This window comes from Syngnathus acus, chromosome 3, assembly GCF_901709675.1.
Source record: "Syngnathus acus chromosome 3, fSynAcu1.2, whole genome shotgun sequence".
Lineage (NCBI taxonomy): Eukaryota > Metazoa > Chordata > Actinopteri > Syngnathiformes > Syngnathidae > Syngnathus > Syngnathus acus.
The window spans coordinates 16,016,816-16,032,899 of record NC_051089.1 but is presented as its reverse complement, the minus strand read 5'-3'; the positions used below and the strand labels follow the sequence as shown (position 1 = coordinate 16,032,899).

The window sequence follows — 16,084 nt, the reverse complement described above, 5'->3', positions numbered from 1 at the left end:
AGGTTTAAAATGTCGCACTTCACTTCAAAATCAGGAAGTTTCCCTTTTTCTGACAAGCTATTATAAAAAGAATTTTAGATTTTTAATTAAATAGGAAAAATAAGACTAAATGATCTTTATTTTGCAGGGGCTACCCGGAAGTTAAACTACAACCGGAACAACAAAGTGGGGGCGGGCCACCGTCTCAACATTAATGCATCACTCGTGTGTGCTGCCGAAATACACCGGGTTGAAGAAAATCACGTTCAGACCGAGTAATTTAATCATGTCTGCAGTTTTAGCAAGACTGTTCTTTTACCCTACACTCGCCTACAATGTCATCATGGAGAAGGTGTCTTCACGGAGGTGGTTTAACCGTGTGGATGAAACGGTCCTGCTTGGAGCACTGCCCTTCAGATCCATGACCAAACAGGTATGGCTTCTCTTTTTCTGTAAAGTAATTAATCCTCTATTTTTCTGTAACTGAACCTCACCAGATAGATAGATAGATAGATAGATATGCGGAAATAATTCCGTACTGCATCCTTTTGAGGCAAACCTAGTAAATACAAAATACTGTACACTATGCTGGCCTTTTCAAATTGTAGCGATTTTATGTTTCTCACAGACCACAGTGATCAGATTAGCGAAAATGCCTACTAAATGACTTCATATTTAATAAAATAGATAATATTGTATATATTTCTATTCAACTCTTGGCTTTAAGGGCAAGTATTTAGTCTAAAAGAGTCTGTACGGTTTTAATGTATTTGCATACATTTAGAGGTTATCACAAATTTACAACAGTAGAAATATATCTTTCTGAACAAGTGAATTTTCTTTGTCTTTCAGTTGGTGGACTCTGAAAACGTCCGAGGAGTTATAACAATGAATGAGAACTATGAGACCAAATACTTTTGTAACTCTGCGGAGGTGAGTTCATCAAAAAGTCTTATTTGTTAGTTGAAGGAACACAAATGACACTCAAAAGGACTGTGTTTATCTTGGAGCATGTCAGAGGTTGACACAAGGGCTGTTCTGCCTGAATGCAAAGTTTAACAGTCCCTGTGTTTATTTTGTGAGTTGTGAACCAGAAAGCGGGTTATGTGAAAACTCTGAGTAAGTTAACCCTAAAATGAGGGAAACTCTGAGTTATCCATTCCAGAAAGCGAGGCAACTTAGACTCTGGGTCAGTTACTGCGGTAACTTGCTCGCTGGCAGGTTTACTACAAGAGACTCAGAGTTCCTACCCATCTCCTCCCAGAAATGGATTGGCCCTTCATTCAAAATCCGATCGACATCGAAGCTGTAATAATTCGAAACGCTTTACGTCGTGAGTAGAGATGCACCGATCCGACTTTTTCAGTTTCGATACCGATGCCGTGGCTTTGCGTATCGGTCGATACCCGATACCGATCCGATATTATGGTTGACTTAACAAGCTACATACCTCTACATGTGGAACAGAAAAGACTAAAGGCAATGGCATCAGGCATGACTACACAGTTCATTCCTAAGACAAAATGTAACAAGATAAAGCAGATTAATGCAATGAACTATTTATTTGCAACAAAAATTGTGCAACAGCAGCAATAAAGTGTATTAGCATTTAAATTCAAGTAAATTAGGATACAAACTTCTTAAAAAAAAATACAAATGTTGCAGCTGAAACTGCACTGGGCAAATATAGAAAGGGTGATCAAGCACACAGTAACCAAATATTAAAATAAATAGTAAACATGTAAACATGAGGTGCCGTTCCACATCACTCATGACCTATTGATGCTCTAAATGCTCATTTAAGCAGCAATGAGAAGTGCTCCCTGAAAACAAGCTCCGCTTAGTACTAGTACTATAACTGGCAGTACTACCACCACCCCTGGCAACATTAGCTTTGCAGACATTACAAACTGCCGTCGAGCTAGTTGGCGTGTTCAGTTTAAAGTACCTCCACACAGCTGACTCTTTCGTTCGCTCCATGTTTGCGTTTGTTTAGAAAACTCTCGTGGCATGCGGCACACGTGCTGCTGACGTATGACGTGTCCCGCGGCACACGTGCTGCTGACGTATGACGTAGCCCGCGTCCCAATAGATTAAGGAAAGGATCGGCTCACAGATCGGCTGCATTTTCCGATACCCGATCCATCAATTTTGTTGATATCGGGGCCGATATCCGATCCAGATATCGGATCGGTGCATCTCTAGTCGTGAGAGAATCTTCCGACCCAGAGACTTCTTTCCCCATCTGTATTGTAGCAGCTAAACACTGAAAAGCAAGTCATCGTTTTTTTTATGCTTTTCATCTATTCAAACACTCAATCGACCTTCAGCCCGGAGGCCAGGGCCTTGTCCAAAGGTTTGTGACCTCAGTGTAGAGTCATTACACAGAATGTGAAATATTTCAACCCATTAGCAGCATCGAATATGTAGTTTCACTATTTGAAATAAGTGATGGTGTAATATTGCACCGTTTCATGATAGTCAAAATCATTTTTTAGATGTAAATGTAATGTATACTTGTGTTGTGTGGCAGGAGTGGCAGGCTGCTGGGGTGGAGCAACTGAGGCTGAGCACGGTGGATCTTATCGGTGTTCCTACTTTAGAGAATCTGCACCGAGGAGTTGAGTTTGCTTTGAGACACAGAGAGAAGGGAAACAGCGTTTATGTTCACTGCAAGGCCGGACGTTCCCGCAGTGCCACACTAGCTGCTGCATACCTCATACGGGTCAGTTCAGAATTTCTTATGAATCTGAGAAAACATGAAGTTTACATGTTTGCTTTCATATTTTTCTTTTTGCATTTTTGTTTACAAATTGAAGATTTTTAAGGTAATACATGTTTCTGCTCAAATGATAAAAAAGGGGTAATAGGGACACTCAAAAACAAATAGTTTGTGCCCCCACCAGTATGCATGACTATGACTAAACACAGGAATAATGGTGAGGAATTTTTCTCTTTTTCTCGGTTTTTAATCTGATTATTTTGTGCTTATGGCCTCTATATTTGGATAGAAACAATAATCATCATCATCATCATGGAGACTACGTATGTTTCAATTTGTAAACAAGTATGGGTTATGTGTGTGTCTTGAAAACACAACTTTGATGTAAACCGCACCCTTCAGGATTTCATTTAAAAAGATAACATGAACTTTTTGAAACCTTGTTGAAGACCACAGGCAGCAGACTAGCATCTTACCAACAACTACTGTTGAAAGTATGGTAGTCAAATAGTGACATTTCATTTCCAAAACTCAGGGCGTATGACGGAAAAAAATATTCTTTCTATTCTTGAAGTCTGATTGTTTTTTTCTTTCTGTTAGCTGTTTGATTTTGATTGCTTTGTTTGCTGACAGCTCCACTGTTGGACCCCTGAGGAAGCATGTCTGAAATTGGCGTCTATCCGGCCCCACATTATGGTGCATACGGCCCAGTTGGAGATGCTGAGGAAATACCATCTGCAGGTGTGTGCTCCTTCCCAACAGAGGTGAAGCACCGACTGCTGGACAGATTGACTCGGCCATACTTAATATTGGTCTTTTGGTTTTGGTCTCCTCTTGGTACCGTTTTGTACACTCCGTGGCAAGAGAGCATAATTATTTAGAACTTTTTTTTTTTTTTTTAAATCACCATTTTCAAAGTTTTACTGCATTGGTCATATTTTTAGTTGTTAATCCAATACTGTACAGCAAAAAATGAACATATATTGAAAGATTCTTATCCTGGTGGTTTTTGCTTTGCAGTCTGAAAAATATATTTTGTTTTGAGGGGTGAAGTAATTCAAGTTATTAAATGGAACATCAGTCATATATACCTTTCAAAATGTCTCGAGTGAATTCAAAAGGGATTTCCTTTAATATTTTATACACAACAGTTTTACGCACAACAGTGCATTTTTTTTAATGTTTTCACATTTCCTATTGTTTAGTGTGTAGTTTGAAATACTGCCATTGTTTCATGAATAAAATATCAAAATGCTGCCTAATTGTGTTCATTTAACTGCAGTAGTGTGATCAGATACATTAGTATGCCTTTAATGAATCTGATAATGTAATGTATGTTTAATGTAGCCTTTTACATGAGTCAGTAGAAGTAGCTTTTAATTTAAAAAGTGTGTGTGCGTGCGTGTGTGTGTGTTTTATTTGTTGTTTTTGTTTTGTTTGACATCACAGTAACTTGGGACTCGCAAGACTATTACTCATTCATCACCCAGTCCACTAGGTGGCGATAGAGGTTAAACTCACACGAAAAGAGCGACCACTGAGTCAACATGGCTGCGTCCCTGTTTCGCTTTGTCCGTGGAGGTCTTGGACGCAATTACAACAGTAAGTTAACAGTACACAATGATGGGCTCTTGAAGACGAAACGCCACTAAAGGATTTTGGTTTGAGTGTGCTACTGGTAAATGTTACAGTCAAGTATTACTGCCACATGTCACGAGATTTGACCTTCGAGCTAGCTAATGCTAGCAACACAGCTTCATATGGTTTTCGTCTGCGCACTGCATGTTGACTTAACATGACGCGTTAAGTCATCGATTTTGGGGGCAATTTTGAATTCGCTTATGATTGTGTTGTTCCGTTAGTGTTAGGGCGCTCCTGTCCTATTCAATTCTAGTGAACACAGGCTGTCAAAGTTCACTGCGTCTTGCTGGTGCTACAGTCTAGGAGAATAATGTGTACAATACACGTATTTACTTTGCCTTCTAATGTGTCCAGTTGCAAGGTCTTCATGTCTGCTGCAGCAGAGTAGATTGCAGAGTTCCACTGCTGAGACAAAACGTAAGTACTGCTGGAACGCACTGCTTTTGACAGCGCGTTAGGAAATCACTGAACATGCTGAAAGTGTGATTTCGAAATGGGCATCAGTTTGTGGTTGTCCCAGCATATGACATTTGGAGATTGTTAATGCTGTCCTGTAGCAGAAGAAGGCCAGGGCAGTATTTATCTCGCTTCAGTAGAAACAGAACTTGGTTGTAAACAGATAACTGCAGCGTATTGTTAGGGGTTATGCAATTAGTTATATAATACAAACGATGTAAATATTTTTTCAAATTATGCATTTAAAGCAGAACTAATTTGAAATATTCTGTTAGTGTTTAATTATAAGAGCAAGTTCTGTCTGTGAAGTTGGAGGACGATGTGTGAACGCTTATGAACATTTTCCAACTTCTTTGCATTTTCTCTGCAGCCACTGTGCGGCCTAAGGATGCAGTCACTCATAACCAGCTGACAGCGTTTGGGGAGTACGTGGCTGAGATGATGCCCAAATACGTTCAGCAGGTTCAGGTCTGTTCAATGCAACAGTAAATGCACTCTGATCCAAGAGTATGGTTACATGGGACAATACTGTATGGAGACCATATGGGCAAATGTAATGAGACATCGATGAAGTCTTAGTGTTTTACACATATGGCCACTATTATTAATGACATCCCTGACCTCCAGAAGGGCAAGGAAAAACCCCGACTGGGGAAAGATGAGAACCCTTAAGAAGGGACCGCAGATAGGACCAGGCTGCAACATTGGGTTGCGAGTGGGCAACATTTAGCTCTCAATGTAATACGAAACGATATGGAATAAAGAAGTGTAGAAGTCTATTTAATCAGAAGAAGCGCTCCAGGAAGACGCCGTCGGTCATCATGGCAGCGCTAGCGAGGAACTGGTCCACTTCAGAGCGTCCCGGACAGCAACTTTTAGTTCGGTCATCAGCTCACCCCTTCCCCAAGCTGCGAAGGAGAGGGCAGCAGATAGAGTAGAAGCCATAGTAAAATTGTAGTTTAACAAATTGCAAGCGTGTATAAATAAGTATTTAATCCTTTCTTGAATATTTCTACTGAGCTCGTTGCTCTGATGTCACTGGGCAGGGCATTCCAGAGCCTGAATAAATAACACTCCCGAACGTGCAGACTTCTTTTTGGCTCTCAGATAAAGACATCTGTTCAATTGTACGACTGAACAGCCCAGTTCAGTAGTGTTCTGATTGCGAAAGTGTGTGTTTAGGTGACGTCTTTTAATGAGCTGGAGGTGATGATCCATCCTGATGGCGTGATCCCTGTGCTGACATTCCTGAAGGACCACACCAACGCTCAGTTCAGAAACATGATCGACCTAACAGCTGTCGACATTCCTACAAGGCAGAACCGCTTTGAGGTACAGCAGTTTTTATTTTGCTTTTTGCGTAAATAAGAACCTTTTTTTTTTCTCAAACAAAGATCTCATAATGTCAGTGATACGGCAAATATTGCAAGGAGTAGGACTGAGCAGTACAATGCATATTGCTGAATATGCTTGACAATTGATTGCTTTGACAATTGTCAATACAAATTGCACTTTGGAAGCAAGCAAACCCCACCCTCCCAATCTGCATGCTATAGGCAGTATGACTTTAGATATGTGCCACAACTAGAAGAAACAATTTTTTTTGTGTTGTGTGTTGGTTTTCAGATTGTGTACAATTTTCTGTCACTACGCTACAACTCTCGTATTCGAGTTAAAACATATACGGATGAACTCACGCCAGTGGATTCTACTGTTCCAGTCTTCTTAGCTTCCAACTGGTATGAGCGGGAGGTGAGTCAAAAACTACTCAATGCCAATGCCAAACGTACTCATCACCGATTTACCAAACTGCACGTTTGTGGTTGTCACGTGAAGGTTTGGGACATGTATGGTGTATTTTTTGCCAACCACCCTGACCTGCGACGCATTCTGACCGACTACGGCTTTGAGGGGCATCCTTTCAGGAAAGACTTCCCTCTATCAGGATATGTTGAGGTGACTTCCTTTTAATACAATGGAATCTCCCAAGTACTCAGAGGAAATAATGTTAAGTAAAATCGTTGCCATCATAAAACCTTTGCACGCAAGAGAGAAACAAAATGGTTTGTATTTAAAAAAAAAATAAAAATAATTGTTTTGTAAAATTTCATTCATTTGCATTCTTTATAAGCAGTGGGAGATTGCATAAAATCACAGCCATCCCAGCTGTGAAATTAAAAACTAAAATATAGCTACTTTAGCCTCAAAGATCTAGCAGTATAATAGAGAGGACAAAGACACATTTTTATTTCACAATTGTCCAATAATTGATCCTGTCTTTCTGCCAGGTGCGCTACGACGACGAACTGAAGCGTGTAGTAGCGGAGCCGGTGGAGCTCTCACAGGAGTTTAGAAAGTTTGACCTGAACACACCATGGGAGGTGTTTCCCGCTCATCGAGAGGCCAAGGAGGCTCCGCCCACACTGGAAGCTGGAGCTGAGGCTCCTGAGAAGAAGTGATGAACCCACCACCCCCTTTAGTGTATACAAAAAAACAAGAGTTTCTGACTCTTGTCAAAGCAACAGAAATATTTATGTAAATAAAAGTGCTGATACAAAAGAATTAATGCTGTGCTATTTACACGCCACAATAATGTGACTCATTGTGGTTGAAAATTCACAAGGTATCCTTTCAAAAAATAGGTTTGTAAAATGTTTGAGTTTGTGATATCTCCCCTCAAATACCCTCCTTGAGTCATTTCTTTTCTCATCAGCCCACAAGTTAAAATGTTTTGTTTAAATTGCCTTTAGTGAATGTGTTAGCTAATTTGTAGTGATCATATCTTGGGAACCCACAAGATTGCTCTCAAAACTAACCTCAATAAATCTCAAATTCCTTGCCTCTAATGTAATTTCACAAATATTTACATAGATGGACATAGCAACCATTAAGTTGACGATAGGTCCTTCTATATTACAATGAATGCAGGTTTAATGCAAAACCAAATGCATAAAATATAGGATTGTATAAACGTTTCTTTTAGGAGTTGAATTCAAAATTAGTTGCATAAAACACAAAGGTCCATTTCCTACCATATGTATATATTTAGAAGACAGAAGAGTTGCAAGACTCCACACCAGTCATTTAAAAAAAAGAATGCCGTTGGGGATCAGTATAGTCTCTGTATAGGTATATAATGCTAATTTATACTACATGATCGCTAAAACGCTTCTTATACTGTCAATCAAAAAGAGATTCCGTCTCAGGTCATCCATCATGCAGAAGCCGAGCAGGCCCAGCCCACTGTCCTGAAGACCTCCTGAGACACCGAGCGTCCGATGGAGCCCAGAATTTTTACAATGAGTGTCCAGTTTTGCGCAGTGGAACAATCCACTCCATGTTTCCTCATCGAAGCAGTAGATGCTTAGCATCCAAATGTTCAATAAAGCACTTGTTGAGGTGAATGAGAAATTGCCACAAATTTAAAGCTTCTCTGCCCTATGTGGAAAAAGTAGAACATTTAGAAATGTGTCTAATAAGCTGACATTATACGCTAGAATAGTTCAATTACAGTTGAAACAGCCCACCTGATTTTTTTTATCAGCTAGTTATAAAAGGTGATAAAAAGTATCATTGTTTTTATTCGGCTTTCTTGTTGAGTCGACGCCGCAGCAGATACAAAAACACAGCACCATTTACAATAAACTGAAGAAATCCTATGGAGAAAATGCCATAGTTCACATAGAGAAAGCCACCAATGGTCGGTCCAACTGTACGAAGTAGAGACTGAACTGATGCACACAGTCCCAGCATTGTGCCTGGAAAAGGAAGCAGAAGAGGTCTCATCTTGCAGAAATAACACATTTGAGCAGGATCTCACCTGTGTCAGAAGAAGGTACACTCTTGGTGAGTAAACTGTCTGTGATGACATTAAACACACTGAGAGAAAACATCATGGGAACCACAGTCAGGCAGAAATGGAACACATTCTGCATGTACGCCTGCAGGAAGAAGCCATTTTCAGAGGGCATTCTTTTGAAGGATGCATTTAGACTGCACTTTTAGTCCGAGGTACAAGATGTGCCTCACATGAAAACAAAGTAATTTGTCTTTTTCAATGTGTGATTGTGTATTCATAAAAGAAGATCGAAAGATAAAAAAAACCAGGACAGTACATCCTGAGACAACAATTAATGTCAGCAGACCAGTTCAACATGGTACATTATGTGATGTGCTTGTGTTTTTTCAAAGTGTGAGTACTGTGTGTACCTGAGCAAGGCCCACAAAAGCGGAAATTCCGATAGACAGAAGTAGCAGTGAACGCTCATTGTATCTTGCTGTAAGTCGCCCGATCACTCCTCCTTGAATCACCTGAACAAATGTTTGGGATTTTATGACGCCGCGGTATAGTCAGTGCAGTAAAATAATATTAACTCTACATTCAAAACATTTGTACTTTTTTTTTTTATTGACTCACCATCTGGGTTATTCCAAAATATGCCATTATATATCCATTTTGCTCAGCTGTCAACTTGAAAAATTCCAATGCAATTATGGAGAACATCACTTGGAAAATGCCTGAACAAAGACAACCACAAATTGTCACTGAAATGTTTTCGTGTTTAGTTCGAAATAAAAAAAATCATCACCTGATGGTAAACCTGTAACAATCTTCACAAGAAAGGTTGCCGTCACGCCTGGGAACTTCATGAGTCTTGTGATCTCGCCCAGGCTGAATATAGACTTCCTTTTGGTTTCGGCTTCATTGGATTCAAAGCATATGATAAATATGAGAGACATAACTAAAAGTGATGAGAAACATTCTCATGGCTGACGACGCTCAAACATATCATAAGTCATCTGACGAACTCTGACATGGTAGTGTGTGTGTGCGAGTGTGCGAGCGTGCGTGAGTCTTACAATCTGTTTTGGTTGCTGGACTTTGAACTTTAGTGCTTTGAGGGATAAAGCTTAATACCAGCAGCAAACTGAATGCGCTGCCTGCAGCACCACCATACGCAGCAAATCTCTCCCTGAGAAATACAAGGAAAACTTAGCGTTAGCCGGACAACATAAAAATGCCCACATCTGCTAAAAAAAACATTCAAAATCAATTGTAATCACTTCCTATTCAATGAGACACTTTATTCATGGTCTGCTGTTTTTTTGTCCATTCATTCAAGATGAAGAGATACAAATTGATTAATACAATAAATACACTTAGTGGTGGTGCGTGGAGAAATAAACGAGCAACAGTGCGAATTAGGTGACAGTGTGACATTCACCCATAGCTTGTGACGAGATGGCCACCTAAAGTGGAGCCAGCTATCATTCCAATTCCAAAACAAAGACCTAGTTTGGAAAGTGCGTCGGCGCGTTTTTCAGGTTCCGAAAGATCTGCTACAACCATCTGAGAAGCTGCAGACAGAAAGTAAGACATTTTTTAGGCTCGTTTGGTGATGTTTATATAAAAATAAGTTATGTAACAGTGGATGTTGAGTGTGAGAGGCTCACCTGGTAGGACATGCATGACAACTGTGGGAAGCTTGTGGAGAAAAAGCATGGCCGGAGAGTCTGCTATAGCCAGTAGAATGAAGAAAACAATATTTGCAGCGCACGCCAATGAGAGGGCCGCTCGGGCCCCGATAATATCTGCAAACCTAACAAACAATAAATGAAGCACAACAACACATTGATCACGACATCTAAATGACGCCGGTGTCTGTATTTACCTTCCAAACAAAGGACCCCCAAACAACTGGATGACACCAACTGTAGTTTGTAGATAGCCAACCCACAAAGTGTCAAATCCCAATTTCTTCGCCAAATACTGTTAGAAGCATAGAACAGAAATGTTAACACATCTATTGCCAAAAATGAGAAACACTGATTATTTGAGCTAGCATGGAAAGTTTTCAGTTTTTTTCAACTCTGTAGGCCATTATTTAAAACGAATTAAATCATCTGTATGAAATATTCAATCAATGGGGCCGTTTCTTTAACTGATCCAATTTCAAATTCAACTCAGTGGCCTTGCAGCTAGCTGCATTTTCCTATCTTGATGTTCTGTCAGAGCAAGCCAAGTTCAAACAGCAAAACATGTAAAACTGGGTCTGAGATTCTGAAAAAAGACTTGACCCTGTTGCTAAACATACTGGATGACCATCAGTCACAGTGTGTGTACATCTCTGGCCCCATTCCAAACCTTAAACAAAGGAACGGAATCTTTCAGTAGACTTCTTGGCCTAAATGCATGGCTGACATCGGAGTGCTTCAAACATGGAATACAGTTTATTGACAATTTCAATATCTTTTGGAATTGTAAAGACCGCTTCCAGCCGGATGGGATACATCCAAACATCTACGGATCCAGGCTACTCAGTGCCAACATTTGTCACGCTGTTGGGACACCATATCAGAGACATGGTGTCCTATCAAAGATAAGAGAAGACAGCTGGCGACGCACAAAGGATAGCCCACCGAGGACGTCAGCACGCAATCACCCCCCCTCCCTCCTCCCAGGATCCCTCTCCCCCCTCACAGGATTCCTTTCCCTCCCCTCCCACGTGGACCATCAAGGACAGCACACACTCCCCCTCCTGCACACCCCCCTCCATCAGACCCACTGCTCCAGATCACCCAAGGCACTCGAAGGATGTCTCTGTGCCTATCGAGGACCCAACGATCCCCCTGCCCACCTCCCCCTCAATCACAGACGCCAGCTTTTCGATTACTACTGAACGCTCTGCACAGAGGGAAATATTTTGCCTAACAAAGAAGAGATACGGTTGGAAGCATGATTAAACTAAGAATGTAATGATGTAAGCAAAGACATGGAGTATCAAAAGAACAAACTTTGCATAGTCAGGGAACATTAATAAATTGATGATGTCACAGCCAAAAGCTCACATAATTCCGTACAAAATGACAAAATTGAAAGAATGACGAATGGATGAGGTGCGACAGTGTAAGAATGGAGCAGAATGTTTACAGGAAGGTCACTTGGAGATAAAACCAGCAGGTGCCAGAGGGAGACAGCCAAGGACTCGGCCAAAGATGATCACCAAGGCCGAAAGACAGGATGGAAGACGGCAGCCCCCACACACACACCGAATCGTCCATAACCAGCACCCACTCCCATGGAATCAAACTCTACTGCGAACTTGCTCCACCCCAAAGACTCATCACCCATCAAACTCAGCCCACACCGGCATGAGCAACTGAATATAAGCAGACCAAAGAACCTTGAACGTTGCCTTTTCTGAATGGAGACTTTCTGCTCTTGAAGGGCCCAGCGTGTATTGTACTTTCCTGAAAACAGAGCTTTCTTAACAAGAATTGTGATTGAACTCAACCAACCTGTGTAAGTCTAATTTCTGCTTCAGTGTCTTAGCATTTTCCTAAATCTGAAGAAATCAAACGAGCATGCAGTGAGTAAATTGGATAACAGGTGATTGGCAATGGCTTTTGCCGTGAGGCGCAGATAGCGCGCTCCCTAAATTGTGGACAAAATCCAACAATAACAACAGACATTGATAATGTCTCTGTATGTGAATTGCCTATCTCTGACCATCACTGTGTATCTTATAATGTAAAGCTAACCTTAACACAGACTAAAAGGGAAATTCTAGTTCAAAAGAGATTCCTAGATGAGCAGGCTGAAGCAGAGTTTTCTGATATTATGAGGTCATTTGAGCCATACAACTATGACTGCTCTTTAAATGACATAGTTGAACATTTCAATGATATCTTGTTGTCTGCGCTGAATACTGTTGCACCGCTAAAGGTTAAAAGGAAAAGTCTCCCCATGGTTAAACAATAGCAATGTTAGGCAAACCAAGAGAGTCTGTCGGGCAGCTGAAAGAAAATGGAGGAAAACTAGACTCACAGTTCATCGTGATATATACAGAGACGCCATGACTGCTTATAATAAAATAATATGTCTGGCAAGAAAGGATTACTTTTCTAAGATTATTCCAGGGAATACTGGAAACTCTAGAATATTATTCTCCACTATTGATCAACTACTCAACATTGCCCCCACACCCCCACAGTTCTCTGCATCAAAATGTGAAGAACTCGCATTATTCTTCACTAGTAAAATAACTTCAATCAGAGCCAGTATTGTTGCTGATATAAACATAGATGATCTCAGTAAATCCTATAAAAATTGTGTAACCATGGGAAAATTCACCTGTATTACATTGAATGAGCTTTGCAAGACTGTCACTGAGTGTAACTCCTCCACTTCATGTATTGACCCTGTACCGACAGCATTCTTTAAGCGGGTATTCAACAGTGTCTCAAGTCATGTCCTGAACATTATAAACACATTTTTTCAAACAGGCATCTTCCCAGATGCCTTTAAAACAGCTGTGGTAAAACCCTTACTAAAGAAGCCCAACCTAGATGGAAATGTACTGACCAGCTATAGGCCGATATCCAACCTTCCTTTCATTAGTAAGATACTTGAAAAGATAGTTTCAGTGCAAATAAACTCGTTTCTGAAAGAAAACAATATCCTGGGGGAATTTCAGTCAGGCTTTAGAACATACCACAGCTCTGAAACTGATCTTACTAAAATAATCAGCGACCTCAGACTAAACTCTGATGAAAACAAGGTGTCGATTCTTATCCTCTTAGAGCTAAGTGCAGCGTTTGATACCATTGAGCATGATATCCTAATCAATCGTCTTGAAAGGTTAGTCGGTCTTTCGGACTGTGTTAAACTGGTTGATTGATTGATTGAATATTTATTGATCCCCAGGGGTGGGGAAATTCAGGCCCCAGCAAGTGGGTATACAAAACACACACAGATGGCATGAGCGCAACTCAATGAGCTCTCAAAAGGCTGCCACACAACGGCGCCACAAAGAAAGTCAGAAAGTGCTCAAGATAAAAGCCATCAAAGCAAATCAAAGCTAAAAGACAAAGGAAAAAAAAGTAACAGCGGCCAACCAGCACCCCCCAATACAAGAGAACACCCCAAAACACACAAAATAGCCTCCACGGGGTCCATAGACAGGTGTAAGGGCAGTCCAGTTCAACGGCGCCCAATGGACCGTGGTCGTGAATCGGTGAAAACATCACAAAGCAGGCAAACGTGTGAGCAGCGTCCTGGGCACCCAGTCGGGGCACGTGCAGATGCTCACCACGGGGCTAGCATGGCGAAAGTCGTTGGTTCCGACGAGCACGAGGGAGCGGACTCCCCACAGGGGTTACGGCTGCAAGGCCAAGGCGAGGGACCCGGTCATCACTGGCCGGATAAGCAGGAAGCCGTCGTAGAGTTACGCCGGTCTCGACCGAAGATCCCGGTCCCAGGAAGAAAAAAAAAAAATATCCGATCCGAAGAGATACCGAGGTGCGGTAGAAGGCACCAGCATCGCCGAATGGACAAAAAGACAGAAAGAAAAAGGAGAAAAGAAGGAAATAAAGAGGAAAAGAGAGAACACTGCTGGGAGGCAGCCACTCACGGCGTCATACCGAGAAAAAAGAGATTAGATTCTTAGATTCAGAGCTAAGCTTCAGGTCCCACATTAACAAGGTGACCAAAACATCATTTTTCCACCTTAGAAATATAGCAAAAGTAAGAGCGTTCATAAATCAAAATGATGCTGAGAAACTGATTCATGCCTTTATTTCAAGCCGGCTTGACTACTGTAATGCACTCTTTACTGGTCTCCCGAAAAAAAACCACTGATAGACTTCAGCTCATCCAAAACGCTGCAGCTCGCCTATTAACCAGGACCAAGAAGAGAGAGCACATTAGACCAGTTCTAGCTGCTCTGCATTGGCTTCCTGTAACATTTAGAATTGATTTTAAAGTCCTTCTCCTTATATACAAAGCCCTCAACGGGCAGGGACCAAGCTACATTGCTAACTCTCTTGTTAGCTACATACCTCCAAGGTCATCTGCTGCTGGTTTATTGGAGGCTCCCAGCAACAGCAGAAAGAAGATCGGTGATACAGACTTTGTTAATTACGCCCCCAAACTATGGAACACACTGCCCATAGATATTTTCAAAACAAAACTTAAAACTCATTTCTTTACCCGAGCATTTAACTAATTACGTTTTGTAAATTTCATTTTAAGCCTAATTTTATCTTTATTTTTTACCTTTTCTTAAAGCTTTATTCTTTATTTTTATTAAAGCTTGCTCCTATTTTAAACTCACTTTATTAATTGTGTATGCATACATTAATGTTTTGTTTTTATGTGTTCATGTTTTTCTTTCATTGTTGTAAAGCGCTTTGAGCTGCATTTCTTGTATGAAAGGTGCTATACAAATAAAGTTTATTATTATTATTATTTGATAAATGCATAACCTTCTTCTGTATCATCCAAGGCGCCTGAGCATGATCCTCAGAACTGTGAGACCAGCATTTGGGAGGCTGATTAGTTCACCAAACTAAACCAGCACCTCTAGTGTGATGTATTAATAAAATTAAGAGGTAGATTAAGTCAGGTAAATCAGCACTGTAGGCCCAGCTAGGTAACAAATGCCCCCACTGCATTATTAATCTTTTCCTAACGAGCATAACAGTGATTTAATCTTAGAATGCACAGGGAAATTTGTGAAAATCAACAGTGCTTTATCCACAGGTTGAAAATATCACAATAAACTGTCACCAATATTAACATTGCAGCGTATGGTGGATTCTAGTTTGCTCAAAATTAATGCGGTTATGAAATATGGACGTCGGTCACTTCCGGAAGAGCGTCTACTTTACGGCAATCAGGGAAAAAATCACTTTCTTGTCCAACGTTACAGAAACACTTACAGGAGTTATTGAGAACTGTATAAACATCCATGTTATGTCCAGAGCGGCGATTAGATAAACGATGTAAATAGTTGTTTTCTTCTTCAAATGAGTCGCCGCGTCAGCCTTAAAGCTAACTGAAGCAGTTTCCTCGCTGGTTTCAACTCTTGCTGTCATGTTTGCATAAAGCTTAAAAAAAAATAAAGAACGTATTGTATTATTATCCCACGAATAGGTTGCTGAGTCAAACTCAACTTCAGACAAGAGGTGCGTTACTTCGGTCTTTTGCCAGAGACAGCAAACAAACTCGTTAATAGCTGAACTTTGGAACGGAAACTGAAAGTATATGAATTTGGATTTGCAAAGGAAATTAACGTGAAGCAAAAGCGCTACGAAAAACATTTCATAAACCGCTAAGTCATCTTTTTATCGGTCAAAACAGCAGGGGAAAAAACAAGAACGGATTTCTCACGGAATCCTAAAACTGGTCTTAATCAATGATCGAGGTTGAGCATCTCCCAAAGGACCTGAACGTTTCGGTCAAGACGCATTCAATTGCTTCTCGAGAAAACGTACACTTGTGTT

General features: G+C 40.8%; 3 protein-coding genes across 5 annotated transcripts; 2 read left to right on the top strand and 1 right to left on the bottom strand.

The window, feature by feature from the left end:
* Window positions 1-164: 164 nt before the first annotated feature.
* ptpmt1 (protein tyrosine phosphatase mitochondrial 1) lies at window positions 165-3,963 on the top strand. The gene is made up of 4 exons (XM_037247578.1): window positions 165-412; window positions 832-912; window positions 2,513-2,704; window positions 3,335-3,963. The coding sequence occupies exons 1-4, from the start codon at window positions 194-196 to the stop codon at window positions 3,467-3,469; spliced, it is 627 nt and encodes a 208-aa protein (XP_037103473.1). The 5' UTR covers window positions 165-193; the 3' UTR covers window positions 3,470-3,963.
* Window positions 3,964-4,192: 229 nt separating this feature from the next.
* ndufs3 (NADH:ubiquinone oxidoreductase core subunit S3) lies at window positions 4,193-7,360 on the top strand. Its single transcript, XM_037247577.1, has 7 exons — window positions 4,193-4,303; window positions 4,697-4,759; window positions 5,169-5,266; window positions 5,981-6,130; window positions 6,425-6,550; window positions 6,635-6,754; window positions 7,087-7,360. The coding sequence occupies exons 1-7, from the start codon at window positions 4,249-4,251 to the stop codon at window positions 7,255-7,257; spliced, it is 783 nt and encodes a 260-aa protein (XP_037103472.1). The 5' UTR covers window positions 4,193-4,248; the 3' UTR covers window positions 7,258-7,360.
* Window positions 6,909-16,069, bottom strand: slc22a18 (solute carrier family 22 member 18). Of its 3 annotated transcripts, none has more exons than XR_005097544.1 (11): window positions 15,521-16,069; window positions 10,471-10,568; window positions 10,253-10,398; window positions 10,024-10,156; window positions 9,659-9,771; window positions 9,388-9,498; window positions 9,216-9,316; window positions 9,008-9,109; window positions 8,619-8,739; window positions 8,326-8,556; window positions 6,909-8,236 (listed from the first exon to the last, which is right to left on the bottom strand). XR_005097544.1 is itself a non-coding variant. In XM_037247576.1 (11 exons), exons 2-11 carry the CDS (start codon window positions 10,785-10,787, stop codon window positions 8,378-8,380), a joined length of 1,047 nt encoding a protein of 348 aa, XP_037103471.1. In that variant the 5' UTR covers window positions 10,788-10,842; window positions 15,048-15,513; the 3' UTR covers window positions 6,909-8,377. The 3 variants fall into 3 exon arrangements, 2 of the variants coding, with proteins under 2 accessions (XP_037103471.1, XP_037103470.1); XM_037247576.1 differs by lacking the exon at window positions 15,521-16,069 and adding exons at window positions 10,762-10,842; window positions 15,048-15,513 and having other exon boundaries at window positions 6,909-8,556; window positions 10,253-10,315; XM_037247575.1 differs by having other exon boundaries at window positions 6,909-8,556.
* Between the last annotated feature and the right edge of the window lie 15 nt (window positions 16,070-16,084).